Here is a 26698-nt window from a genome sequence, read left to right on the forward strand (position 1 = left end):
ACTCGTAAATGTTGTCAACATGGAAGCCGGGACGATTAACGGACGGCTTCGGTTCATTTTAGCGAGTTGATTGCATCCAGGTAAACTGAGCAGGTCTGCTACGAGGAGGTAGAGATGGAAACATTTTGTTTGCCCTTTGCCCCGCGCGCCACCGGGGTTAATGTATTAACATGCGGCTGTAATACACTCAGAGCTCATTTCCTAGCTGTAAAAACATTTAGACACGCTTACCTGAAACTGAGATGACAATCATTTGGTCACTGCTTATTCACTGCTATAAAAATAAATAAATAGAAAATATCTGATCAGGTCAAAAATGTTAGTAGATCTCAATTATTTTTTTTTTACATTGAAATCTGATATTTGCGTCGCTGGTTTGACTGTCTGAAGGTAAACCAGTTGCTCCGGGACGTCAACACTTTGAATTTTAATGAGTCTTTAACCTTCTCTTCCGCCACTTAATCTACGCCATTGTTGAGTATTCAATGGGAGGAGTGGAGTGACATTTGGGGACGTCACCAACAGAAATATTGTCTATTGTCTTCTGATGGTTTTGCTGCTGAAGGGGCAACATGCAAATATGTAAACAAGTATTAATTTTGTAGCATAGCCTTTTGCGTGGAGCTGAGGTCAGTGTGGTGGTGTTATCTACTGAGTGATGCCTCCCAGAAAAACAGCAAGATTGAAATTTTTAACTCATTCTCAGGGTGAATTCAATGTCTTTGCTATCTATATAATCTGTACATACATTTGTAATTATCTTCATAAAGATCCTGTTGATTTTGGGCCTCTAAATGTATTTGAACTGTTTATTAATTTTCTAGGGTGAAATGATCACACAACAATCAATACCTGTGATTTTTTTTTTTAGAGCAAAAATTTAACGCAAAATTTTGATTAGTTTTATTCTAAATTTGCAAGCTCAACATTGAAAACATTTTATTCTGAAGTTTGAAGCACAACTTTTCAAAGGGGATGAAGTTAGCGCAGCTCCATTAGCTTCGTATTAGCATGCCGTACGCAGTCCAGAACCAGCTTTCATGCGTTCCCTTTTAACGTGTTTCGACAAATTGATCCAAACCGTCGCCCTCTAGAGGTCAGGGTGACTGGAAACAACAAAATCTGTTCAAGGTTCAAGACCGTTAGGGTGCTGGAACAGCTCAGCAAGTTTCACATCATTAGATGCTGAAAAACAAAGAAGCCTCTGTTCCAACAATAAAATCTGCAGCTACCAAAATGCCTTTTGGAGAAATATTTATGCTTCGATGAGACAAAGATTTGGCTGCAGAATTTGGCCTCAATGACATGAAGAATGTTTGTAGGTTCCAACCTTAGGCTTTGAAAACCAAAGAACACGCTTCTAATTGCCAGATATGGTGGTGGCAGCATCATGTTGAGGATCAAAACGGCTGCAGTGGTGAAAACAGAGAATTGTTTCCAAATTCAAGAACTTCTCCTCACATGAAAAGCTCGATGAACTTCCAGTCGGACAATGATCCGAAACGCAGACGGCGAAACAAAAAACAGTTCCTTCCGTTAAGAAACTGAATTTTTTAGTGTTTTGGACTGAATAAATTAGAGCTCATTAAATGCCAGTGAAAGGAAATAAAAACAGAAATGAACTTCACCATTCCTGATCATAAGTACAGTCAAATATCCAGTTGGTTAAGCCAGTAGCTTGTTGATGGCTACAACAAAACGTGTGGTTTCTTTGCAACTTAAGACACTTTTTTCCCCAAATTGTCACCTTCCTAAAACAATAAGTCACTTTTTAAGTGTTAAGCATTAAAACTGATATGCATGTTAGCATGTAATGCTAACGTGGGCGTCTCGCTCTCCTTGGCTTTGACAGCCCAGGGCCAATTAGCCAGATCAATGAAGGACAAAGTGAAGAGGGATCAATGAGTTGAATATTCACTCGACCTTGTGAGGAGAGCTCTGTCTTAGTTAACCCTGGAGCCACGAAGCTGAACGTCAGGGTTGATTTGGACTTTGGATCCAGAGGTGATGAGAAAGAAAGGGGGAGCTGGAGTACAGCAAGTATTTGAGCTTTCCCTCGTCTCGTCTTGCTAAAAAACAAAAACTTCAACGTATTTTTAATTTGAATTTTCGGTGATAGATTTTACAAATTCAAAAATCCGTGTTGAGCCACGTTTTCCCTGATGCCCATAAATAAAATCCAGTACAAAAAAATGACAGTGGAAAGCATCGGAGGCAAGGAAGCAGAGTTCAGGTTGGGCCTAAAAAAACCAGAAATCCAAACTGATCCCATTGTGTGCGAATCCGATCCGACTAATGAACTCTAATTAAAAGCCTGAACCTGAAGTAAACCAGACGTATTATTTTAAACTGCTGTTGCCTTAGTAGTTTAACTTTCCCCACTTTCAGCTTTGGCTCAACGTCTTCCAGCTCCATTTGATCGCTTGTTGTAACCGCAGGGTGAGTCAAGTGCAGATCTTCTGGGATGAGTGATAGGAGCGGCGCCGTGTGCGCATGACCTTCTTACATTCTGAAGAACTTCTTTGTTTCTTCCTCTGTTTCTTGGTTTTTTTTGTGTGTCTTTGTGTTTCTGTCTGTCTGCATTTGAATGTGTTATTATTTATGTGTTAAACCACAATTAAACGAGGCTGTTCAAAAGCACGGAAGAGCGTAAATAAACAATCAAAACCATAAAAAAAATTATATAAAATGAAATCTGCACTTTTTTTTTTTTTTTTTACATCTATACGTATTTCTTATTTTCTTTTAGTAATAAAATTACAGTCACACACGATACGTCATTAAACAATCATGACAGACGTAAACAGTTACATGTAGTCAGAACTCGGCCTAAAAACGTATCGTCAAAACAAAAATATTTAACCAGTTTATACCTTGTCTCAAAAAAATTCACGTTGATCCACAGTTCCCAATGTTTCGCTAAAGCTTTTTAAAAGTTTTCCACAAAGTCATTTTAACAAAGAAAGCCTCTAATATGTGGTTTTGATGCGCCCGTCTTCTATCAGGCGCGAGGAGACGTCGCGTCTGTGATTCAGGCGCCGGAGGGACATGCTGCCCCGGGCAGTGGGGAGCGGCTACGTTTTGGGGGGAAATTGTAGTCTGCAATTTTACAGCAGAGCTTCGACGTGTTTGGCAACATGTTCGAATGACACACAACTTCCTAACCTTCCACGAAATAAAGCAAACAAAACAAAACTTCCACAGATTGATTAGAAACATGCTGAGTGTAAAATCGGTGTACGCCTGGATGTTGGGCAGCACAGACAGACAAGAACGTCTGTTGTCTGGAGGGGGGAAAAAAACCACCATCCCCCAACTACTTCCTGTCGTCTTCTTCGACTTTTTCTCCAGTGGAAACATCCGGCTGTTGATCACGTGACTCGTGTGATTCGGGTTAAAAAATGTGTTTCCATTTCAGTTTTGCCAAATAAATCTATTTCGTTTCGGCCAGAAAAAAAACCCCATCTTATCCTAGTGCAAAAACTGCCTATCAAATAACGTGAGATTTCCTTTTCTTTTTTTCAAAATTGCAAATTTGTTCAATAAAGCAAATTTATTTCCGTAATTTCCATTTAAGAGGATTTATGGTTATTGTAAGAAAAGTAGCTACTGTTATGTACTTTACAATAATAATTTTTGTAAAAAAGAAGATGAGAAAAACAAATTCCATCTAATGATATAGACAGTATCAAAGTTACATAACACATTCCTACTGGCTTTAGGAGATTGCAAATGAGGCGGATTAGCAGTTTGTCCACAACCGATGACGTCATCCAGGAAATGCCGCATTCGTCTTTAAATGTTCACATGAATTAACTTTGGGGTTGGGTTTTCTTCGCACCTGATCTCTCTCTCTCTCTCTCTCTCTTTTTTTTTACTCTCCTCCTTCTCTTTGTTGCTGCCAGCAGGACCTGCCGCTACCGCGCAAGAACAGCAGGTGAGTGTTTTCCCTTTGTTTACTTCCTGTCCCGCTCGCCGCCTCGACTTTTCCCGCCTCTCCTGTTCGCCTCGTGAAGCGAACAGAAAAGCAGCACGTGACTCTGGTGTGTCAGTGTGAGCCTGATGCGTTGTCGGAGAGCTTCGTTGAGGTTTCTGGTGGTTGTGTGTGTAGCAGTGTGTGTGTGTGAGACTCTGATTAAGACCGGCCACAATCTGTGGATTCTGTCCATGGTGCTGAAAATAATTCACATCCACTGCTTATTGGTTATTAATAAGCCCCCCTTCCCCTCCACGCCCACCTACTTTTCCGTACATTTTATTGTTCTGCTTCTCCTTTCCTGATGTTTTCACTCTAAATATGAACAATAACAGGAGGGGTGATGTTTAAGAATAAAAAGAGAATTGATAAGAAGGAGTCAAAGTGACGTTTTTAGATTTAAAAACGCCGTCAGCCGTCAAGCACGGTGATTGGCAGTATCACGTATCTGAGCTGGTTTTGACGGGTTAAAACGAGCGGCCCGCAGTTTAGACGCTTTCTTTGTTAAAAAAAATGACTGTGGAAAAGGCTTCAGAAAGAAATTGAGAACTGCGGAACAAAGCATGAATTTCTGAGACAAGGGGTACACTGTTTAAGTGTTTTAGTTTGTTTTGATGCTACGTTTTGGAGTAGAACACATGAAGGAATGAATTTTGATAGTGAAATGTGTAGCTGTGTCTGTCAGTGAGACCAAAAATGAGGCATAAAGACAATCGATTAGCTTAACTTATAGTGGTTATCTTGTTGTTCTAAAGTGGGTCTATTCTAAAGAGAGGTTTTGAGTAGATAATATTCTACAAGTTAGCTCTTTTATTGTTCTGCTTTTTGTACAAACCTGGTTTGTTTTTCACAGAGCATGAAGCTCTGTGAAGGGTGTTATCTTTCTCTCAATCCTTGGAGACTGTTCTACCACCTTCCAACATTTAAAGCTGCAGCATGTAATTTATTTTTAATAAAATATATATATATATATATATATATATATATATATATATATATATATATATATATATATATATATATATACATATATATATATATATATATATATATATATATATATATTTTTTACAAATTTTGTTAAAACTGTCACTATGTGGTGACACTATAAAATGAGTCAGATAATCTGCAAAAAGATCGATCTCCTCCATGAGGTAGGCTACTATTGCCGTCTGAAACAAATGCTCCGCTCCAAAAACAACCAATCAGAGCCAGGAAGAGGAGGGTCTTAGCTCTGTCAATCAAGCTTCTGAACATGCTGCTAAAAGTGCTAACGGCAGAGAAACAACTCACTGTTCCACGAAAACTGTTTGTCTGCCGTCATGGGTGGCCATGCTAACTAGCCTTAGTTTCATGACAGGCTCAAGCTGCATTGTAGCACAGAGTAAGGCGGGAGGGATGAGCGGGCATGATTGACAGCGCTAAGAACCGCCTCCTGGCTCTGATTGGTTGTTTGTAGTTAGCACTGAGAGAAAGCAGAAGAGCTGGATATTTTTTGACAGATTATCTGTGTCATACTGTAGTGTCATGACATCATGGTAGATTCAACAAATAAATGTAAAAACATATTTTTTTTTATATAAAAGTTACATACTGCAGCTTTAAGGCTTTCTCATACTTTATCTGAAGTGTCAAACTCGGCTCTCGTTGACCTAGCCACATGACAAAACGGTATTGTCTTGTTCACAGGGAGGATTTCTCCCATTGACTTGGATTGTCTCCAGTAGTTTGTCCACCGGACCAATCGGCAAACAGAAGGACAAGTTGTGAACGACGATTTCAATTTTCTGCGTTGTTTTAGAATTGTAGTCTGCCTGCAGTTTTAGCAATGACAACCGCAGGAAGTGAACGAAGGCTTTCAGTCCGAATTGGCAACGTTTCCAAATATTGAATCAACATTAACAGCCACCTCATTCGGTTCTGCTCTTCTCCCTTAGCATTAGAGGATGGTTGTTTAGAGCTCAGACAATTTCCAGCTTCTTAGCATCAAGCTAGAAATGCATTTTATGCATCATGGGCAGGTGTTAGCAATTGGGTACAATTTAAAACCTCAACAGAGTCCACGCCTCCAGGAAGCGATCGTTTCTCAGACCCTCTGGACGAAGGGTGTAGGATAAGGCCTCGTTTTTACAAGCCTACAAAATTTCTCCAAAGATCGTCAAACAGCTGAAAACTCATGGATGGAAATTGCGAAGTCATTGTCCATGAAGGAATCTGGCATCCAAACATAAACCTGCTAGAACAAATGTGGTTGGTTTTTTTTCTCTTTTTAAAGTGCTTTAAAATAAAATGCAAGAAAATGGACAAAAACACAAAAAACAACGTAAACAAAATTTGAACCAAGTCATCTTTAAATGTGGGATTGGGCATGCTGCTTTCTCCCGCTCATCACATGCCGTCTCCCTCAGTCGGAGGCCATTAGTCCGCCCTCTATTATGGATGAGCTGAGTGGAGTTGGCTCCTCGCTCGGTCTGCCTGCTGCATCCATTTGAGGGTAAACTCAGCCGTTCACAGCTTGTCTGCGTATGTAGCCTACCTCCCAATTAGCTATGCTCTCTTAATCTTCCATCACTTCAAACCCTTTCTCGTTGTTGCGTAACAATCCACACTACGGTCGTGCCTTTAGTCATTGTGTAAAGCTAGCATCTCTCTACTCTGCTTCCTTCATTCATGGTGCCGTGCAGTGAGAGCTTTTAACAGAGTTGAAAGCAAAAATTGCAAAAGTACATCATAGCCTGGATAAAACGACCCACAATCCCCTGCTGTCTTTTGTTATTCCTTTCTATTCGAGCGGCCCACCCTTCCTCCCTTCAGCACTCCCTCTCTCTCTCTCTCTTGTTCTCTCTTCCCTCCCTCACCTTTTGCTTCTTGGACTCACTTGCTCAGACACGCAGTCGCCAAAGGATGTGGGACCCACCGTATGTGTCAGAGCGGGCGGAAATTTCGCCTGTGTTTTGTGCCTTGATACATTCGCAGCAGAAAGCCAACCGGCAGCATGTTCCGACGCACTAAAAGGTACCGCAAAGGGCTGGGATATCGAATAGTCTTGTTTTTGTGGTTTGGGTAGATGGAAGGTCAGGTAGCAGTATGTTCTTTTGTAAAGTCTGTGAGGTATGAGGTAATAACCATGTGAGTTTGAGTTGCTACTATCTCACTGAAGGTCCGAAAGGGTTGATGTTGGATAAATGGTTTATTTTATATTTTCTAAAGTTGAGTGGATGTCTTTTCGTTCTGGATTGCTGTTTTTGTGGTATCCATCCAAGCCAGTTTAATGATGAACCAGAGGAAGTGGTTTGCAAAGACTCCCACTCACGACATCACTTGTTTAGCATTATTGTTTTCACTGACTGCCAAGGAATTAGCAACGGCTATATATTGTCACCAGAGTTTTCATTGGTCAATGTTAAGCTAATGTGTTTATTGTTCAAGAGGTTAAGTTCAAGGAAATTCAATGACATTGGGTAAGCTCCAGGGATGTGGTGGCCATAAAAGCATACCTGCTGAGGAGAAAATCAAACTGTGTGAATAAATAAAAACTGATTTTTATGCTGGCCTGATTGCAAAGTTGTTAATGGAAGAAGAAAATAGAATAGGGTGACCAGACGTCCTCTTTTTCCCGGACATGTCCTACTTTTCAGACCTAAAAAAATGTCCGGGGGGAATTTCAAAATCGTCCGGGATTTTGGAGAACTGCCTCAAAACACATTACATAGTGTTACCTCCCCCAGTTGGCGCATCTTTGTTCGCCGATTCTCCCCCCGCCAACAGAAAGAGAAGTGTCCTCCTTTTCAGAAACCCAAATCTGGTCACCCTAAAATAGCATAAATAATGTCTCCGTTTTCATTTTTTTTATAGGCTAATCTCAGCTAGCCTATATGAAAAAAACAATATCCTGGTTCATGGTGGAATTATCTAAGTTGTAGTTTGAAGAGTCAGTCTTAGATTTTGAACTAGAGGTGAGCAAATATAGACTCACTGAAATAGGCCTTAGTTTACAGGACATAGGAAGCTCCAAAGCAGTCGCTAACTTTAGCATCTCTAGCTAATGGTTAGCTGGTATTATCTCTCTGGCATTATATCTCTGATGCCTTTTCTTTTTTCTGTTGTTTACAGAAATACCTTCTAAACTAGTTAACAATGTAGAAGCTTCTTAACCTCTTACACCCTAAGCGAGCCGAGGTCACATGGCAGCTGGACCCACCGGTGGGTCCGTCGGGTTCTAGAGGTTAAGGTGTTCAAAATGGTTTTAGCCTGCCTGTGAGAGCTGTTTGTTGAGCGACTTTTTTATGCAACAGCAGGCTGAATACTTTACTAATAATATTTTCAAAACTGAGAAATGACATTTTTAAAAAATGAATTTGGATAGGGATGAAAATATTTAACATTCTGTTTATTCTTTCGAGGTCTCTGTTTTCCAGTACTCCCTCCCCGCCGCCAGCACCATTTTCCTCTTAGCAGGATTAGCAAGGGATGCATTTCGACAAACGTTAACTCAAGGAGGATAACTTAACTTAAATGGTAACACTTTATAAATGTGTTACTATGATAACACATTTATAAAGTGCTGTCTGTGTCAACAACATTTTCTAATAACCCTGGAGGTTTTGTGCGGACTAGGGCTGGAGTGAATTTGAAGACACTTGTGAATGTGTTAGCATGTGGACTTTGTTTACATCTGAGCTAGCTTAGCTGGAGCTAGTAAAACTAGAGTTTCTGTAGGTCAGTGACAGGCTGTCAGTACTGAAGGGAACTGCAAATGTACACAGTGATTTGGGTGAGACATAGAAACACATAACAGAGGAATAGCAAGGTTCGTAAGTCTTTTTTATATAGGCTAAAATGATGTCATTGTGACCGTTTGGCCCTGGTTCTGACGTTTCGTCTGGCTTGACTGATTGATGTAGCAGAGCATTTTATTGAAACGTGGCTTTTGGTGACTCATATAGAGATATTTCTGGCCCAGCTTCAGGTTGACCGATTAACAGTCAGCTAATGATTACATGAGTCAAACGGATCAAGTAAAAGATGGATTTTTCTGAAGGCTGACTTTTACGCGGAGACGCTTATTCAATGGTACACTGTAAAAAAGTAATTTAAATTACAATATGAAACACATTAATTCTGTTAACCAAGCGTGTAACTTATATTTTTAATGGCTTTAATTTCAACTATGTGAAAGTAAAGCTGACATTCAAGCTCCAGGGGTTTCCTCTTTGGCTCCGTCAGCAGTGGACGTCCTGCTGAGCTTCTGAGTGACTTTATTGTTCCCGGTTTGTGACAGTGCCCACCTGTGGCCTGACACATGATCAGAAACATGGACGTCTGAGCTGCTTTACCGCCCGAAATGATGTTTCAAATCCAGCGTGATTTGTAACAAGAGTCACTGTGACCTGTGGGAGTCCCTTTCCAATTTCATTTATGAGTTTATTTTTATTTGGCCCAATTACTTTTGTTCCATTTGCAATGGTTGTCCTTAATTGGGCTTTATCTATATGCAAACAATAACATGAAACAGAAATGTACACAGTTTAACGTATAAATATAAAAGTTAGCATTATAAAATCCATTAAGACCCAACAATCCATAAAAACACAATACAATTCCATTAAAGTATTTAAAAAATAAGAAATGACATCATTACTTTATGCTTCTATTTAGTTTGAATTAGTTTATACGTATGCAAGTTTGCTTCTGCACTTCTGCAGTACATCTTGACAAAATTCTCAACTTTTTAATGTTGTTATTAAAATTATTAAACTTCTTCAATAATTTGCAGATTAGGAAATACAAGAGTGCACACTAGCGAAAAAATAAGTTTTTTTTTTTTGTTTGTTTCACACATCTGGAAACCTGCACCAAGCAAATATTTTACAAAGTAAAAAGAAGTAGACCAATAATTAAGCCCTGTGGTACACCTGCAGAAATTGTTTGTAACCATAAACCGAAACCTGCTTATGACAACCTATTTGTTGTGATTTATGACAAATGATTTAAACCACTCTAAGGTTTTTGAAGAAGAAATGTTGTCTCATCATTTCAGAATGAGATTATCATAATTTAATGTGTCGGAAAATGTCTGTAGCTCCTAAACCTGACGATGTAGAGGCGTAAGGAGTTTAAAGAAAAGACGAGTGACAGTGAAGGAACCTGAGAGGGAAATGGGTGGAGGTGTGGGAGTGTTGTTGCGTCTTCTTCTGCTCTTCCATTAGGGAGGCGTTCACTGAGAAACGAGAGCGTGGAAGACACACTTCTAGCTTTGACTCCATTGTCGTTTTGTTTACTTGCAGACCAGTTCCAGTGAATGACAGCATTTGGCTTGTGTTCAGTTTTCTTTAACAGGAAGTTTCAAGAACTTGGTTGAACCTAAACTACAGTTTAGTGTTGCCTCTCAGGTTCATTTTCTGTAAGGGATTTATGCACATAAATCCTACTTCATGTGAGTGTTCTAACATTTTATAGGGACTTGAATTACTTAAATTTGAATTAAGCTCCTTATTAGGGCAAGAGGTCCCTCGGTTTTTGTATTATTAAAAACTCTTTTAAGGCTGTCCTACAGTAGTAGAGGGATTTTATTTATTTATTTTTTCAGTTTTGCACATCATAAAGTATTTATATATGATATATTTTTGCTCCCGACCAGCTTTTTGCATATTTTCACTGATATTTTGATTATTTTGCTTGGTGACATTACTTTAAACCTAGATATATCTTGGTTGAGAGCCAATCCAGACGATTGTAAAATAGTGAAATGGTAATAAAGAATAAAAAAAATTGTATAAAAAAGAAACAGATGTTATACTAGGAAATAAAAACATGCAAGTGTGTGTGTGTGTGTGTGTGTGTGTTTGTCCCTCGGGTGCTGAGGCTCAGGTGTGCATCTGTGGAAACGGCACAAACACAAAGACATCACCTTCATGCAGTTTTTTTTTTTTTCTTTTGTGTGTGTGTGTGTGTCTGCTACAAATCTTTTGCACACCTGAAAGCTAAATGTTCACATTCTCTACTCATAAACACTCCTGGACTTTAACTAAACAAGCCGAGCAGTTAGCTGTAAACCAAGCGAGGTCGAAGTGAGGCCGGTGTGTCCGCTGCAGCTTCCCCCACCCCCACAGAAACCCATGAAGCGCGATCCGGCTTCATGGCGCATCGCGCAGGATCTTCCATTACTTAATGCTTCCAGTAAAGGTCTCTGCCTTCTTCTCTCCAGCAAGATTCTGTTTGCTTTTGAGTTTTTATTTTCTACACAGCAAAAAAAGGTTTTTTGAAAAAAAAAAAAAGAAATAATTATTCAAATTAAAGAGCTTTTTTTTTGTTTTGTTTTGTTAGTGTGACAGCCCAACAGTGAAACCAGTGCTCGCACGCTCCTTAGATCCTCCACTTCCACTGAACATTTCCAAAACGACACTTCACAAGCTGTGATTATACGATTAGACAACGAAATATATTCTGGAATATTCCGATCCAGAACCGCACAGCATTCTGGGAGATGTAGGCAGAAGAAAAGCTTTACCTAGTCAACCTCTCACGCCAGGTTGGTCCCGTCAACAAACTCACTGGCTTTTTGGTTTCCTAGCAACAGCCTGTTGAGTATCTTGCGCAGCAACAGTTTCATGTTTTCCAACCGTTTCTCTTAACTGCTTAAAAATAAAAAATAACAGCACACCAGTTCAGTAGTATTTCAGATATTTAAAAAAACAACTACCGTAATCAATAATTATCAATGACGACCGATATAAAACTCCTCTGTCGTATATATGGTGACAGGAGTCGTTTTCCTCCCGTAACTCTTTGTTGTTTGTTTGCGTATCCATGTTACATTTTTACATCCAGTAAAAATCTGGGGGCATTGTTCTCAACCGACCCAATCAGCTACTCTAAGTTCTGATCCTTGTCTCTGTCTTTGCTTGTTTTGCTTTGCTTATTTCTGTTGCTGCCAATCTTTATTTCCTGGGGGGAGAACCAAAACCCTTTTTCCAAACTCCTCTCCTAACACAACAATTTGCTTCCAGCTTCCTCTTCCTGATGATCTCATTGTCGTTTCACATTGTGTCACCATTAGATCATTTCTTGTGTTTGCCCTCTTCCTCCTTGTCCTCCTCCTCTTCCTCCTGCGCTCCCTGGTTGGCATTCTCGGCGGTCTCCCCCGGTGCTCTCTGCGTAGCAACAAGCCGTCACGTGAACGCTCCTCCTTTTCCCCTCTGGGCTTTCAGAGGGCAGCAAATTTTTTTTCTCCCCCTCTCCACCCCTCCTGTCTTTCTCTCCTGAACTAAATGAGCTAAATTTGTAATTTTCAACCCAAACCAATTTTTCTATTTTAAGCTTCTCCTTCTTTAAGGGTGGTCTGTTCCTACATTTGGTCCGTTTGGATCTGGAGAAGGAAGTCTGGGCTGTGTTTACTTGTTTTTGGTCGAATGAGCAACACTTTTAACCTTTTCCGACACAACTTTTTTTTTTTTTCTACTGACTCTCCACTACCATTTTTGGTTTATTTAGCTTTAACCTCCTGTTTGTTCCAGACAAGACTTTCTCTCTTTCTCCTTTTTTTTTTTTTTTTGCTTCATCATTCTAACATCAGTCCAGATCTCTGGGCCACAAATCCTTCCTAAGTACGCCGGAGTGCTTTTCTTTCAGTTTTTATGTATTTTTTGTATCTTAACCGACCGTCTTGTGGAAAGCAGGCCTCGGGCGCCATGCTTAAAATTTGGACCTTGCTTCGGCAGCACTCTGTGTGAATGTTTGCTGCTGTTCTGAGAGCATTTTATTATTTGGCTCAAGGACGGCAGGTTTCTGTTGGCGATCCATTAAACAAGAGTAGCTCTGCTGCTAACATTCTGCATTACTCTGTTTTTTTTGTTTTTGTTTTGATTTGTTTTTTTCTGTAGATGAAGTTTATAAAGTTTAAAGAAGCGAGGTTGAATGTACTTAGAATCCCTACTAACTGTTTTTCCCACCTCGAACAAAGGTGTGCAAGCTTTTTGTCACACAAGTCAAAATTGTCAAGCCAAAAGTACTACCGAAAAAAATAAAATAAAATAAAAAATTAGGCTTTTTTTTTTTTTTTGCAAGAAATTTTCATTTTAGATCCAAATATTGAAAAAGAATTTTGTCTGTTTTCTTTTTTTTTCTTAGCTACATTAAACAAATATAATCTCAGTTCTTAAACAGGGTTTGGGTCAACTATTATAGATTTTTTTTTTCTTTTATTAATGGTTTAATTTTTATATTGCATATTTATTTAATACGATTTTTTTTTTAAGAATTTTTCTCTATATTGAGAATCTTTCTAATACTTCTCTATCCACTATGATTTTTTTCATCATAGATTAATTTATTTGCTCCTCTAATATTTCCTCTTCCCATTCTGCTTTAAAAAAGTTAAATAAATGCAGCATAGATGAAAAATAAATATAAAAGAAAATTTGACATTAATTTTTTTTTAAATGTCAAAATAAAGAAATACACAATGTGAAAGTAAGAAAAAAATATTAAATTTAATAAAAAGATTGGAATTAAAATTAATAACTATGATGCTATATTAATACTTTATAAAATAATAAACAAGTAATTTATTTGTTAATATTTTTCATTATTTATAATGAAATAAGTTGGGAAAGCTCTTATTTTTTCATTCGTTGGATGTAATATTTGGTAGATGAATTAGATTAGAGTTGAATTATTGTCAATCTGATGTTGATGATTGGTTGAAAGTTTAACTGAAGTCGTAGAAGAGCCTTTCCGTCCTGCACTGTCCTCCTGCTCCCGTTTCTTCTGTGTAATGTCAGCTCCGAGGAGACGGACCGGAATGAGCGAGGAAATTAAATTCTCTTCATCACTGCCGTCTCGGCGCGAGCCGCTCGCTAGCAAGATATCCCAGCTAAACTCTGCCGGTGGAACTTCACACACGTTTTCCTTCCCCTGTTGTTTTTATGTTGTTGTTGTTGTTTTTTTTTCTTCGCAGTTGCCGCACGAGCAACAGGAAGAGCCTGATCCTGACAACCACGTCTCCCACGCTGCCTCGCCCGCACTCCCCTCTCCCGGGTCACCTCGGTACGCTCACGACCTTAAGGCTGCAGGATGCAACTTTTATTTTCATATTTGTTAAAACCTTCACTATGTTGTGACGGCGTAAGACGGATAATGTGTGAAAATGTTCAGCTCTTCCACCTGCTACTACTGCCATCAGAAGAAATGCAAAAAACTTGGTCAAGACCCGACCAATCAGAGTCAGGAGGCGGGTCTTACCGCCCTCAATCAAGCTTTGGTATTTCCTGCTAAATGTGCACATGCTCATTTAGCAGGGGGCTAAATGTGTATTTGCAGGAAAACCTGTTTATCCGCCGTCATCAGTGGTCATGCTAAATAGCATTAGCATTCCTTGTAGACTGTTATCGGGAAGAATCTGTAGCGTAGCAGAGAGTGAGGAAGAAGGTTGTGGCCAGCGTGTACCCAAGCTTCATTGACGGCACTAAGCCCCTCCTCCTGGCTCTGATTGGTTGGAGAAGGCAGAGGACCTGAGTTTTGTTTCACAGATTATCTGTGTCATGTCATATTTTCGTGACACAGAGACAGTTTGTTAGGTTCATCAATACGTTCTACCACAACAGGCCCTTTGAGGACATCCATGAACTTGATGTGGTCTGAAATGAAAATGAGCTTGACCCCTCCGGCTTAGTGAAATCGATCAGTGACGCCGTCCCTCGGCGGATCAATAATACATGTTTCGGCCAATCCAGTTAGTTTGCAAGAAAGGCCCCTCATGTTGTTAATATTCCTGTCACACCACAGTCCCTTATGGCTTTTGAACATAAACACATAACCACTAATTGTTGCCTATCTGATACTGTGGGATTTGTAGTATAACCCAACTCTGATTGACACCCTTTGTAGTGAAGCGCTGGTCATACTTTAAGGAACACACAGCTGACTTTTCAAAACAGCCTCATTTCTTTCAGCGAAAATGTCACCAAGTATGGAAAGATCAGAACCACTGTGACAACAGCTTAAACGTGAAAGGAGAAAAGTTCTTTTGTTTTTTTTTTTTAGTAAAGTCAGGACTTTGAGTTTGGTTGAACAAAACAACAAACCCAATTGGATGGTGGGGGAGAGGTATGGTTCTCTTGTCCTCCAAGAATTTGAGCTGTAAAAATCAACAATATGCAACTTAACCTCCGTCAGTTTCCCAATCCTTTGTCCCATACAGCTTTCCGTACCAACTATGACACATTGCCATTTAGATCCACAGGTTTAGCGTGCGTTACAGGATAAACCGTCCCCCCATTGCTCTGTCCACTGTGACCTTCTCTGACTCTTGTTTGCTTTTGTCTCGCTGTCCCCTCAGGAAGCAGCCCCCTGGACAGCCCCAGAAACTTCTCCCTGAGCAACCCGGCACACTTCTCCTTCGCCTCCTCCAGAAGGTCTGACATTTCTGTGCCGTTCATCAGACTGGAATGTCATCAAAAGTTTGATTTCACTGTAGCAAAAATATCTTTGGGTTTTTTTTTTTATGTGTTTTTTTTAATTGTTATTATTTTTCCTGAATGCAACAATACACAATGAAATGAAACAATGAAAACAATCAAACATGATGTTTTTGCGATTAAAATATCACAAGAATATGATCAGTTTTTAATCATATTAAAGTGCTTATTGCGTTAAAAGTTCCAAAAATGATCTCGAATGAATTTATTTTTGATCTTTTGTCAGTGTTTAGAAAAAATAGCTTGACGATGCTTTGTATTCAGAAAAAAAAAAACATCATTATTTTTAAAAAGTGTTTATTGTGTTAAACGTTCCACAAATTATCTGATACTTTTTGATACAGTGATTGGAATAAATGGTAGCTTTTATTCAGAAAAAATCATTATTGTCGATGATTATGTAGGCCATAACATCCCTACATAACATTCCTACCTTTAAAACTCATGTTTTATTTGTCTTCTCTAATTTTCAGAGGAAGCCAATTTTGGGTTATAAACTATAATTACAAAAAAAAAATTGATTTATGATACACATGAACAGAAATAAACGCTTACAATGCATCATCCCCAGGAAAATGAATCTATGTGGTACATAGAGGTCACAAAATACTGCATTTTAAATTACATTCTCATTCATTGAGAAGCAGATGTACATCAAATATGTAAAAAAAAAAAAAAGGGCAGACAGAAGTCAGTTTAGCTTAGAGAGAAAATAGCCGGAGATCAGATGAGTCCCGGAGGACCAGAGGTGTTGGTCTGTTGTTGTTAGCGGTTCGCAGGTGATCACAACACAACAAGCTGAGTCAAGTGTGACCAGACGGCCCAATTACAATCAGAGCACCTCTGTGTTTACTCAGTCTGCTGCAGAGGCTTCATGTGTACACTACTGTCAGTATGTTCATATTACAGTTTATTTATACCACAGCTCACGTTAAATTAGTAAAAATTTAATTAATATGACTGTCATTGTGCTTGTACTATAGTGATGTGTTCAGTTCCGTACACTTGGTTAAAGGTTGTTTTTGTGCTTTTGGAGGTGATGAAACTGTACCTGCTAACGAGAACTATACCCGCTAACAACAACTGTACCTACTAACGGGAACTGTAACCGCTATGCTAACGAGAACTATACCCGCTAACAACAACTGTACCTACTATCGGGAACTGTAACCGCTATGCTAACGAGAACTATACCCGCTAACAACAACTGTACCTGCTAACGAGAACTGTAGCCGCTATGCTAACGAAAACTATAATGAGCTACAATGACATTTAATGTCCCTTTGGGATTAATAATGTATAATGGAAATTGAATAGCAGCTAAGCTAACGAGAACGATACCTGCTATGCTAATAAGAACTGCATCTGCTAAGGAGAACTACACCTGCAAGCAAGAACTGTTTTCTGGTAGATCTAACCGATCTACATAACCACTGAGCTCATACACAAATTGATAAAAACATTATTACAGAAGGGCTGCACAGTGGCGCAGTTGGTAGAGCTGTTGCCTTGCAGCAAGAAGGTCCTGGGTTCGATTCCCGGCCCGGGATCTTTCTGCATGGAGTTTGCATGTTCTCCCTGTGCATGCGTGGGTTCTCTCCAGGTTCTCCGGCTTCCTCACACAGTCCAAAAACTGTCAGGTTAATTGGTCTCTCTAAATTCTCCCCAGGTGTGTGTGTGTGTGAATGGTTGTTTGTCCTGTATGTTTCTGTTGCCCTGTGACAGACTGGCGACCTGTCCAGGGTGACCCCGCCTCTCGCCCGAAACGTTAGCTGGAGATTGGAACCAGCAACCCTCCCGACCCCATTAGGGACGAAGGGTGTATAGAAAATGGATGGATGGATTGTTACGGAAATTTAGAGCTAATAGGTTACGTTTCTTGATGCCTTGGCCTTCAGGGTGTGGATTTCATTGTTTCAGAAACTGAAACTTTTATGTGATAAACCAACACAAAGTAGTTCATAATTAAGGAAGCAGTTTTTAAAGTTCAGATTGCATGTTATCTATAATGAGGCCAGAGTATCAGTGGCGTTAGACTCTCAGTATTACTCTATAAAGAGCAGAATGGCGAAAAGTGATCGTATCCTGAGGAATAAGCGTGTTTACTGAAAAAGTCTACCAAATTCAGCAAGTTTTTATTCCAAATATTCTTACAGTCTTCCACCACCAAGTAGATCAGACCAAAAATATCACTAAATATTTTCAAACAATCTGTTCAAACAGATACTTATATACCACCTACATACCAGATGTAGGTCATTTGAATCAAAGTGAGCATCATATGTGTCTATACATCAAAATGAAAATATTGTAACTGAAAACATAGCTGTAATTATTAATAGGTTACATTACTGTCACTGGAGAAACATAACATCTGCTCTTATGTTTTTGATAACACCAGTTAATTAGTTTTCAGCCTGGACGATTAAAATTTATGCTCCGACTTTGAATTTGAAGGTCGCTCCAACCTTCAAATTTCCGACACTGAAGGCAGGAAATTGGTGTTTTGGTGTGTCGGGTGGCTGGAGGGCCCTTACTGTAGATAAATATTAACCAGAGCAGCAGCAGCTGAACTGCACACTGACTGTGAACCACCGGCTGGAGAACTTCTGTTTCTAAACAGAGGCAAAAGTGAACTAATCCACGTCTGGGCTCCTGCAAATGCTTCAATTGTAACACAGATCATCAAAAACTGCATATTTGTTTATTGATATTGGGAATACAATTCAATTTTATTTGGTGGTTTCAGCATAGATTCATTAAAATATATATATATTTTTTTATTCAACACTTACATGAATTTAGCAAGTTTACTTTGTAAAATGATCCTCATTATTTGATTGTTGTGTTGCCATAGCTACAATCTGATGCCACCGGTTTAATATTTTCTTTGCCTTTGAGCTCGGTTTGTTCTCAACCAATCATCTGGGATTGATTTTTTTATTTTTATTTTTTTGCTCAGCCAATGAAATCGAGCCCTTTTTATCTCACATTCCACCAGATGTGTAGTGAAATGCCTTTGACACAGTTTTTCAGTTTGAAAATTGGTATTCGTTGATGTCCGGCATGGAAATATACGGATGGCAGCCGTCGCTCATGCAGCTTCCTAATGGAAGTTGAGTGACTTATAATGAATGAGCAAAAAAAAACAAAAACAACTTTTTAATGAAAGCATGCAGAGGTGCTTTCTGAAGTCTGAGATGTGTATAAGAAAGTCTACTTACTCTGACTGTCGTCGTTTGCTCTCGGTCAGACGCGGAGCTGCTAGCGGAGAAGCTAGCGGCTCGGCTACCGCTACTGCAACTCTTCAGCCTCATTTATCAAATCTTCCCGCCTGCCTGTCACTGTTGGACGGTACGCTCAGTAAATGAGAGGCCTGTCCTCGTTTTACAACGGAGAGGTTACGCGGCAAAACTCCATTTGGAATAACTCGTTTGTTTTCTGTGTCATTTTGTATCGCAGTTTTGCAGTAGGCTACACAATCTGAGTTTGTTAAAGAGCTGAGGTTTTTTTGTTTGTCTGTTTTTAACATTTGAGGTGTTAATTTAGGTTCAAATCAAATAATTTCAGATAACAGACGTTAGAGCAAAATATAAACGTATTTACCTGCTCATTAGAACTAGAATAATATATTTATTTTTTCTGTGATAAAGCAACGCAAAAAAAAGCATCACTATGTAGAGAGATAAAAATGTACGGCGTCCCTAAAGGAACAATGCAAGAAAAAAAATTTAAAATAAACTTTCTATAGCTCACTAGATACTTTCTGGTTTGCAACATATACTATCTTTGCGTACAAGAAAGTTGTTGTTTTTTATTCCCCCTTCAATTTCCTCTTTAGGGACTCCGTAAAAATGATACAATGTTTGTTCAAAAAAAAAAAAATCCCATGATACTTCCAGCCTGTTAATTCAATGCAGCAAATTGCCTTTAGATTAAATCTGATCGGCAAATAGACACACAATGACCTGAAAATGAATCATCTACATCCAATCTGATTGAGTTATTTTCAAAAGACGAACTACTCAAAATTTTCATCTCTGTCTAACGCTTGCACCTACAAGTGCAACAAAGTGGGTGAATCGAAAATATGAAAACAGTCTTTTATTTCCAAAACATTTCCGGACAGTTATTCTGAAATTGGTGTGCATCCTAACATTTAACTAAGGTTGTAATTGGCTGTGGTTTTGACGGCGCCCATATTTGTGTTTCCTGCAGAGCGGATGGGAGGAGATGGTCTTTGGCGTCTTTACCCTCCTCTGGATATGGCACCAACACTCCCAGCTCAACGGTAGTAACTTTTTCTCCTGCCTAATCCATCACATTCCAGTTGTTCAAGTTGAAATTCCATCTTTGAAGCCAATATGAAAAGCCAAAATGGCTGTCGGGACTCTAAAACCTGGTGACTTTGAGCTAAAATAGCACATTTTTGGGATGAAGAACATTCAATTTTTATTTGATCAGTTGTTTCAACTCTTTTTCCACAAAGAATGTGACATTTATCCTCTTTGATTTCTTCATGTGCTCATTTGCATTGACGCTGCAAAATGTTTTTGTTTTCCTTATCTAAAATGTGTCACGTGTAGTTTTTATGTTGTGTTAGCAGAATTTCTTTTTGCATTTGATATATTAATTTGAGTGGTTTTTGTAGTTTCACCTTGCTCGAATTCTGCAAAAAAAATAAATAAATAAAAATCTCCTACTAGGCACATTTTACTATTCAGATGGTTAATTTAAAAATTAATCAAGTGCTTTTTATGTCTTTAGCTGCAAATGTATCCGAAGCGTTCACTAAAAAAATAATGCTCTTATTGCATTTTACCCAATAAAATGTTGTTTTTTTTATTTGAAAAAGGATTGGAGTAATTTATCTACTCACATTTGTCATGTCAACAACGGAGATTTAAGTGGCGGAATGAAAAAATGTGCAGAATATGGCAAATCTTATTATCAGATTAATCGTCAGAATAATCAATTGCTAAAATAATAATCGAAACAAAGTGGGAAAATCCCACTTCTGCGTTCAAAGAGAACACACTATAAATCTATACTGACTCATAAAGCTGCCAGGTCTCGGAAAGAATCGCCTTCATAATCAAAGCACACAGATTTCACAGTCAAATCAAATCTGCAGTCATTTTGGCGCCCAGGGTTTGAGCGCCCTTTGCCCGTTGGAGGTAAAACTCCAACGTGAATGTGACGAAACAGTTGCAGTTCATCCGACCTCCCGTTTTGAATTAGCCTGTCACTTCTGATGAATTGGCGATCGATCTATTGGCGAAACGAATAATTGATCGAGGTCCAGCGTCTCTGCTCTGATGAAGCCGAACAAATCAGCGGCTACATAAATATAAAAAAAAGGTAGACTGGTGATGGACATATTTGTGAGGCTCATAGGAAGACTTCATTGACGTTTCAGCTGCTTTTTGTCGTCCTGCTATGGGGGCTACAGACGCCGTAATTGTAAACCTTTCAAAGCCTCGTTTGTTTCGCCTCCTTCCAAGAACATTAGCTGCCGCTCATTTTCTGGCACGTCATTTCTCTAATCTCTCCAATTCGGGCTACGTCGTGTTCTGCCCATTCTTACCTTCCCCCCTCCATTTTCTTCTTCTTCTCCTCTGTCCATCCAGTCGTCCAGCTCCTCTCAGGAGCGGCTGCACCAGCTGCCCTCCCAGCCCACCATGGACGAGCTCCACTTCTTGTCCAAGCACTTTGGCAGCACCGAGAGCATCACGGACGACGACGGGGGCCGCTGCTCCCCGCACATGCGCCCGCGCTCCCGCAGCCTCAGGTCAGCAGCGCCGGCAGTTAGAGACAGCGGTCCGCTGCCAAAAACACTCCCGTCCGCTTTGTTTTACTTCCTCAATGACGCTCCGGAGTGAACAGAATGCTAAGTTGCCTCGCTGTTGAGAAACGGAGAGCAGTGCTTGTTCACATAGACATGAATACGCTTGTTTACTTCTGTCAAGGCTAGCAGCCAGTAGCAACTGACGGTCTGAGTGGGAATGAGGCGAAACTCTGCTGCGACTGCTAATCATCACAAACCCGTCCGTCCTTCTCTGGACTCTGATGCTGACAGTGAATCACGGGCTTCTGTGGGTTTTATTGGGATTTTATGTGCCAGACCAACAGACTATTTCATCCTTGTATAGTGAAAGGAAAATTATGAATGTTGTTTTTATTTTTATTTTTTTTATTTTCTTTACAAATAAAAATCTGTAAGTGTGGCGTTCATTTATATTCAGTCCCCCAAAGTCAGTAATTTGTGAAAACATTTTGCCAAGTCTGGAAGTCTTTTGGGATACCACTTTACCAGCTTTCCACACCTGGACACTAATATTTCTTTGTATTCTTCTCCATAAATTTAGACATGTATACATATAGGCTACTAGGGCTGTCAGTGTCAAAGCGTTAAAGCATGTGATTAATCTAAAACATTTAACCTACTACTATTACATAATGCAGATTACTTATTCTGACCTAAAAGCATCTCACCTGGAGTCTTACTTCGTTCAAAGCAGCGCACTGAAGGGTCTTGTACTGCGGTCAACAATGCAGAGTCGTGAACGAGACTGAAAAGATGAGCAAGGAGAGTCAGACTGGTGAGCTCAGCGGCAATTTTCACTTTAAAAACACAGCGATGGACGTTTGGATAAAACCAAGCTAGCATGTAGCCTGCTCATTAGAACTGTGAATTATCCTTCCACCGAAGCTCAGCCAGTTTATAGTTAACATTTCTAGATTATGTTTGATACAAAATTACTTTTTTTAACCTTCCTGAACATGAAGACCTGGAAAACTGAGATGTTTGGTTTGAGACAAGAGAACATATTCTTAAACTTTTTTGGGGGGTTTTAAAAACGAGCATTACAAACAAAGTTGGGCATAGTGATTAATCGTGATTAATCACAGCGCTAGTGTGGTTAATCTGATTACATTTTTAATGGATGAATACAGATTCCTGCCACGCCACAATGTTTTCCCTCCATTTGAAATGATCCACATTTTTTGTTGTTTGGTCAATCACCACAAATCACAGTAAAATTAGTTGATTTTATGTTTGTATCAGCAACAATTTGGCTTGGCAATGAAGGCTAGTTTTGCTTTAATTGTGACCTTGATCTGTTTCTAACCTTAATCAAACATATTTTCAGGATTAAAGATTAGAAATGACAAGATAAACCAATCAGAATGCTGTAGGGGATTTCAGATGTAGGTTTTTTTGTTAGCCTTTGTGCTAATGGTAGCTGATTACGGTTTCTCTACAATATAAGATAGGAGGACTTGAATCCATAGTTGTGTTTTTTTAAGTCTTCCTGCCATGAGAATTTCTATCTAAGCAGACTTGATGTCAGACAGTGTGTGTGTTTGTGTGTGTAATAGATAATGACTGTATTTCTCCCTGTTATGTTAGTGCTGCTAGCATGATACAAACAGCATTTACTCTCTGTGTTCTTTCCAAAATGGATATTCTAACCCTAACAACATAGAGTTGCAAGTTCTTTTATAGTTCTAAAAACAATCAAAAACACAAAAATACAGTCATTTTCTGTGGAAGGTTTGGCTAACTCCCAGCCTGAATCACTGTAGACGTCTTCGTCTCTCCTGGAGAATCCATTTCTTTTGAAGTATCTTGTGACTCATTTACCGCACTGGTAATAAAAAAGCTAACTTTATCTAGCTTCTTTCCTTGGTAAAAGTTTTCACACCGAAGAGAGTAGCAAAAATATTTATTCTGGACACCGGCTGATTTCTCTGTTTAAAAATGTTGTAATATTTTGAGGTGTTTTTCCCTCTTCCAGCCCGGGACGCTCCTCCTCCTGCTATGACAATGAGATCGTCATGATGAACCATGTGTACAAAGAACGGTTTCCAAAGGTAACGCTAGCATATTCCCACAATATATTTCTTTTTCACTGAGAATAAAACCAATTGTATTTGGTTCTGTTCCAAAGTACTTGGTTAATCTTAAAGCAATAAAGCAAGATTTCAGTATGACAAATCCTATAAAACACATATACTTCCTGCTTGAACATCAGATCTCCAGTGACAGGAGCTCAGCCGCTGATAAAACCCTATAAAATCCTATTAAGTGATGCTACAAATGCTATTTATTCAGGGAGAATATTAAGTTTGCTCTCTCCCACGGGTTGGCAGTGGCGCGCCCTAAACAGGGTCTGTGGAGCCCATGGCCCCCTTCTAAAAAATGTTGGCCCCCTCAGAGAATAATGTTAAAGTCATACAGAGTCATCTTGTTTAATCAAGAAATACTGTAAATGTAAAACCCAATAAATATTTACACAGTTAAAAGTTAAATATTATTCATTTTATTGCTTTTTTTTTTTTTTTTTTACTTTTAAGCTGTGTCCTCATAAGAAAATGTTTACTGGCCACCCCCGTGAACATTGTGCAGCTCTGAACTGTTTGGTTTTCCTGCCTCATGCTTTCTGCCTGAGGTTAACGTCAGGAGGAAGTGAGCTGAAAGCTTTTACCGTGATAAAAAATCACACTGAGGTTTTCATCAGTACTGGAAACGTTTTCTTTTCCTGGCTTCTTTTTCATAAAACTTGATTAGCAAAGACCGACATCGCGATAAAAATCAGAACATACGGCACAGTGAAACCGTCACATTGACGCTTTGTTAGCTTTATAGGAAAGAATCTTTTTTTTTTAAACCACATCCTGGGTCATTAATCTTTCCACTTGTTATCGTCCATGTTTCTCTCTCTCTCTCTCTCTGTTTGTCGTCGCCAGGCCACAGCGCAGATGGAGGAGAGGCTAGCCGAGTTCACCCACGCCTTCTCACCCGAGAGCGTTCTTCCTCTGGCTGACGGGGTCCTCAGCTTCATCCATCACCAGATCGCCGAGCTGGCCAGAGACTGCCTGGAAAAATCACGCGAGGGCCTCATCACTTCGGTCTACTTCTTTGAACTGCAGGAGAACCTGGAGAAGCTGCTTCATGATGTGAGTTCAAAATAATCCACAGTAAACACAAATGTTATTGGGTATTTTGTAGAAGCGCTCTTCACTCCGTTTCATTTTGTAATGTTACAGACATAAACTTTCACATACATGCAGGGATCTTATGTTGCAGAGCAACACAAAGTAGTCCGTGACTGTGAAGTGGAAAAGTACAATGGCGTATCAGGGTCATTGTAAATAGCCATGGAAAAAATTCAGATGTTTTGAGATTCATTTCAGAAGTTTTCTAGAAAAAAAACTTGGACATTTCTGAGTTGGAGAAGTTGAAAATTTGCTAGAGAAAGCTCCGAAATTTTTAGGTTGATTTCAGGAACAACAGAGAAATTTGGGAGTTTGAAAAGTTGAAAATCTTCCAGAGAAAATTTGAGAAAGTTTTTGCCTTTTGGAAATTTCCAAGTTTTTTCTCAAAGATTTCTGAGATTTCTTTGGCTGAATAAAATGTCTCTCTTTTATACATCTACCACGGCCCTAATACGGAGTCGTAGAAAATAAATGATTCATGTATTCTTTTTCACATGCAAATAAAAACAAGGACGATATGGGATGGTCATGCAATTATAGCGGCGCAAAAAAGTGTTTGCCCCCTTCCCAATTTCCTTTTTTTTTTGCATGTTTTCCACATGTTTTATTTGCTAACTTCAGCTCTTCAGCTTTATATTATAAACTGTGATGCAGCGTTTGAAGATCTCACTGTTCCACAAAATCCACACACCGTAACTTTTTGTCTGTTGCTGTTATTTTGCGCTCCTTTTCTTCCCTCTTGTTTCATCATGCCTTTCTTTTCTTCCCTCTGCAAAGACTGCTGTTTTTAGCTCTACATTAGTGTGTTTGTGCCACTTTCTCCGTCTCTGTGTGCCAGGCCTTCAAGCGCTCTGAAAGCTCTGAGGTGGCCTTTGTGACGGAGCTGGTGAAGAAGCTTCTCATCATCATTTCCCGACCTGCCAGGCTCCTGGAGTGTCTGGTGAGTTTCATTTAACCGCGATTATCGAAGACCTTCTTTCTTTACAAGGCGTCGGCCTGAGACTTGAGGTGGAAAATTGATTTTTCCCTAAACAAACACGAGCACGTGTGTTGATTTCTGAGCCCATTACAAGTTTTTAAGTACCCTAATCTGTTAAGGCATGAGGAGAGGAGAGGCTTTGAAAAATCAAAAACGAGGGGAACGCCGTAGGTGGAAGGCTGTCTGTGCAGCCGGAGAAGAAATTTGCATTTAGATTAAAATTCGTCTTGCTGCCGTGTAGCTAATTCCAGCGGACCTGCTGATTGGCTGCTTTCCAGTCTGAGTCGGTCGGGCCGTGACCGTGGCGTCGTTTGAGGCCTGTGTTTATCCGTGGAGCGCAGTCTGACTGTGTCTCAACGCTGCAGTCCTGCAGGTTCCGGATTGGCAGTCGAAATAGAGCGACAACGCGGAGACGAATTGATCACGCAAGTCACACACCCGGGACTTGTTAGCGTTGGCGCATTTGTGCGGAACCGCTTGTGTTGGCGAGGCATTTCAAATCTTAATAATGAACTTAAATGGTACATTTAAAAAAAAAAACAACATTTATCTCTTACATTTGATGAAATTATCCCTGGCCTACATTCACAGGGGATTTAAATACATTTAAGTTTAACTGAATAACTTCACAGGAAGCTCAACCCCTAAATTGATTTCAGAAAGCTTTTGAATTTGTTGCTCCTTATTGTTGTTATAGAGTGAAGGAAAGAATGTCTGCTAGTTTACAGCAGCTTATTGAACGCCTCTGGTCCCCAGGAGTTCAACCCAGAGGAGTTTTACCATCTCCTGGAGGCAGCGGAGGACCACGCCAAGGAGGGTCATCTGATGAAAACTGACATTCCCCGTTACATCGTCAGCCAGCTGGGACTGACCAGGGACCCAATAGAAGGTTGGGAACCAAAAGATTATAAAAAAATTAAATTAAATAAAAAAATCCCCAGTTTGGAAAGAGAATGACTGACCACTGACTTGTCTGTCATCAGACATGGTGAACCTGGAAAGTTACGACAGCGAGGGACCAGTGACGCCTGAAACAGACGACTCCACAGAGGTGAGACCAAAATGTTTCCTCAGTGCTACAGAACAGCGCCTCCTTGTGTTGGAGGACCTGCTGAAGATCAGGAGGAGGGAAGTTGAGTTAGTGATGGATGAATAGATGGATGAATGGATAAAGGATGGATGGACAAACAAATGCACAAATGATGGTTGGACGGATGATCATTTTTGGATAATGGATGGTAACTGTTCAGTTATCAGTATTAA

The 26698-nt window shown here is 39.6% G+C and overlaps 1 protein-coding gene across 3 annotated transcripts in view; it reads left to right on the plus strand.

The window, feature by feature from the left end:
- Positions 1–26698, plus strand: part of LOC122822088 (microtubule-associated serine/threonine-protein kinase 1-like) — a 50204-nt gene that overhangs the window by 6720 nt on the left and 16786 nt on the right. Inside the window, exons 2-11 of one of the 3 annotated variants that reach the window (XM_044100480.1) lie at positions 3906–3937; positions 13935–14023; positions 15315–15390; positions 19672–19744; positions 21084–21244; positions 23256–23331; positions 24208–24417; positions 25295–25396; positions 26192–26324; positions 26419–26486. In XM_044100480.1, the coding sequence (XP_043956415.1) occupies positions 3906–3937; positions 13935–14023; positions 15315–15390; positions 19672–19744; positions 21084–21244; positions 23256–23331; positions 24208–24417; positions 25295–25396; positions 26192–26324; positions 26419–26486 (1020 nt within the window). Of the gene's footprint in view, positions 1–3905; positions 3938–6882; positions 6992–13934; positions 14024–15314; positions 15391–19671; positions 19745–21083; positions 21245–23255; positions 23332–24207; positions 24418–25294; positions 25397–26191; positions 26325–26418; positions 26487–26698 lie in introns of those variants that run through there. The other 2 variants (XM_044100481.1, XM_044100482.1) reach the window with 2 other exon arrangements.

Source organism: Gambusia affinis, linkage group LG19 (genome assembly GCF_019740435.1).
Source record: "Gambusia affinis linkage group LG19, SWU_Gaff_1.0, whole genome shotgun sequence".
NCBI lineage: Eukaryota > Metazoa > Chordata > Actinopteri > Cyprinodontiformes > Poeciliidae > Gambusia > Gambusia affinis.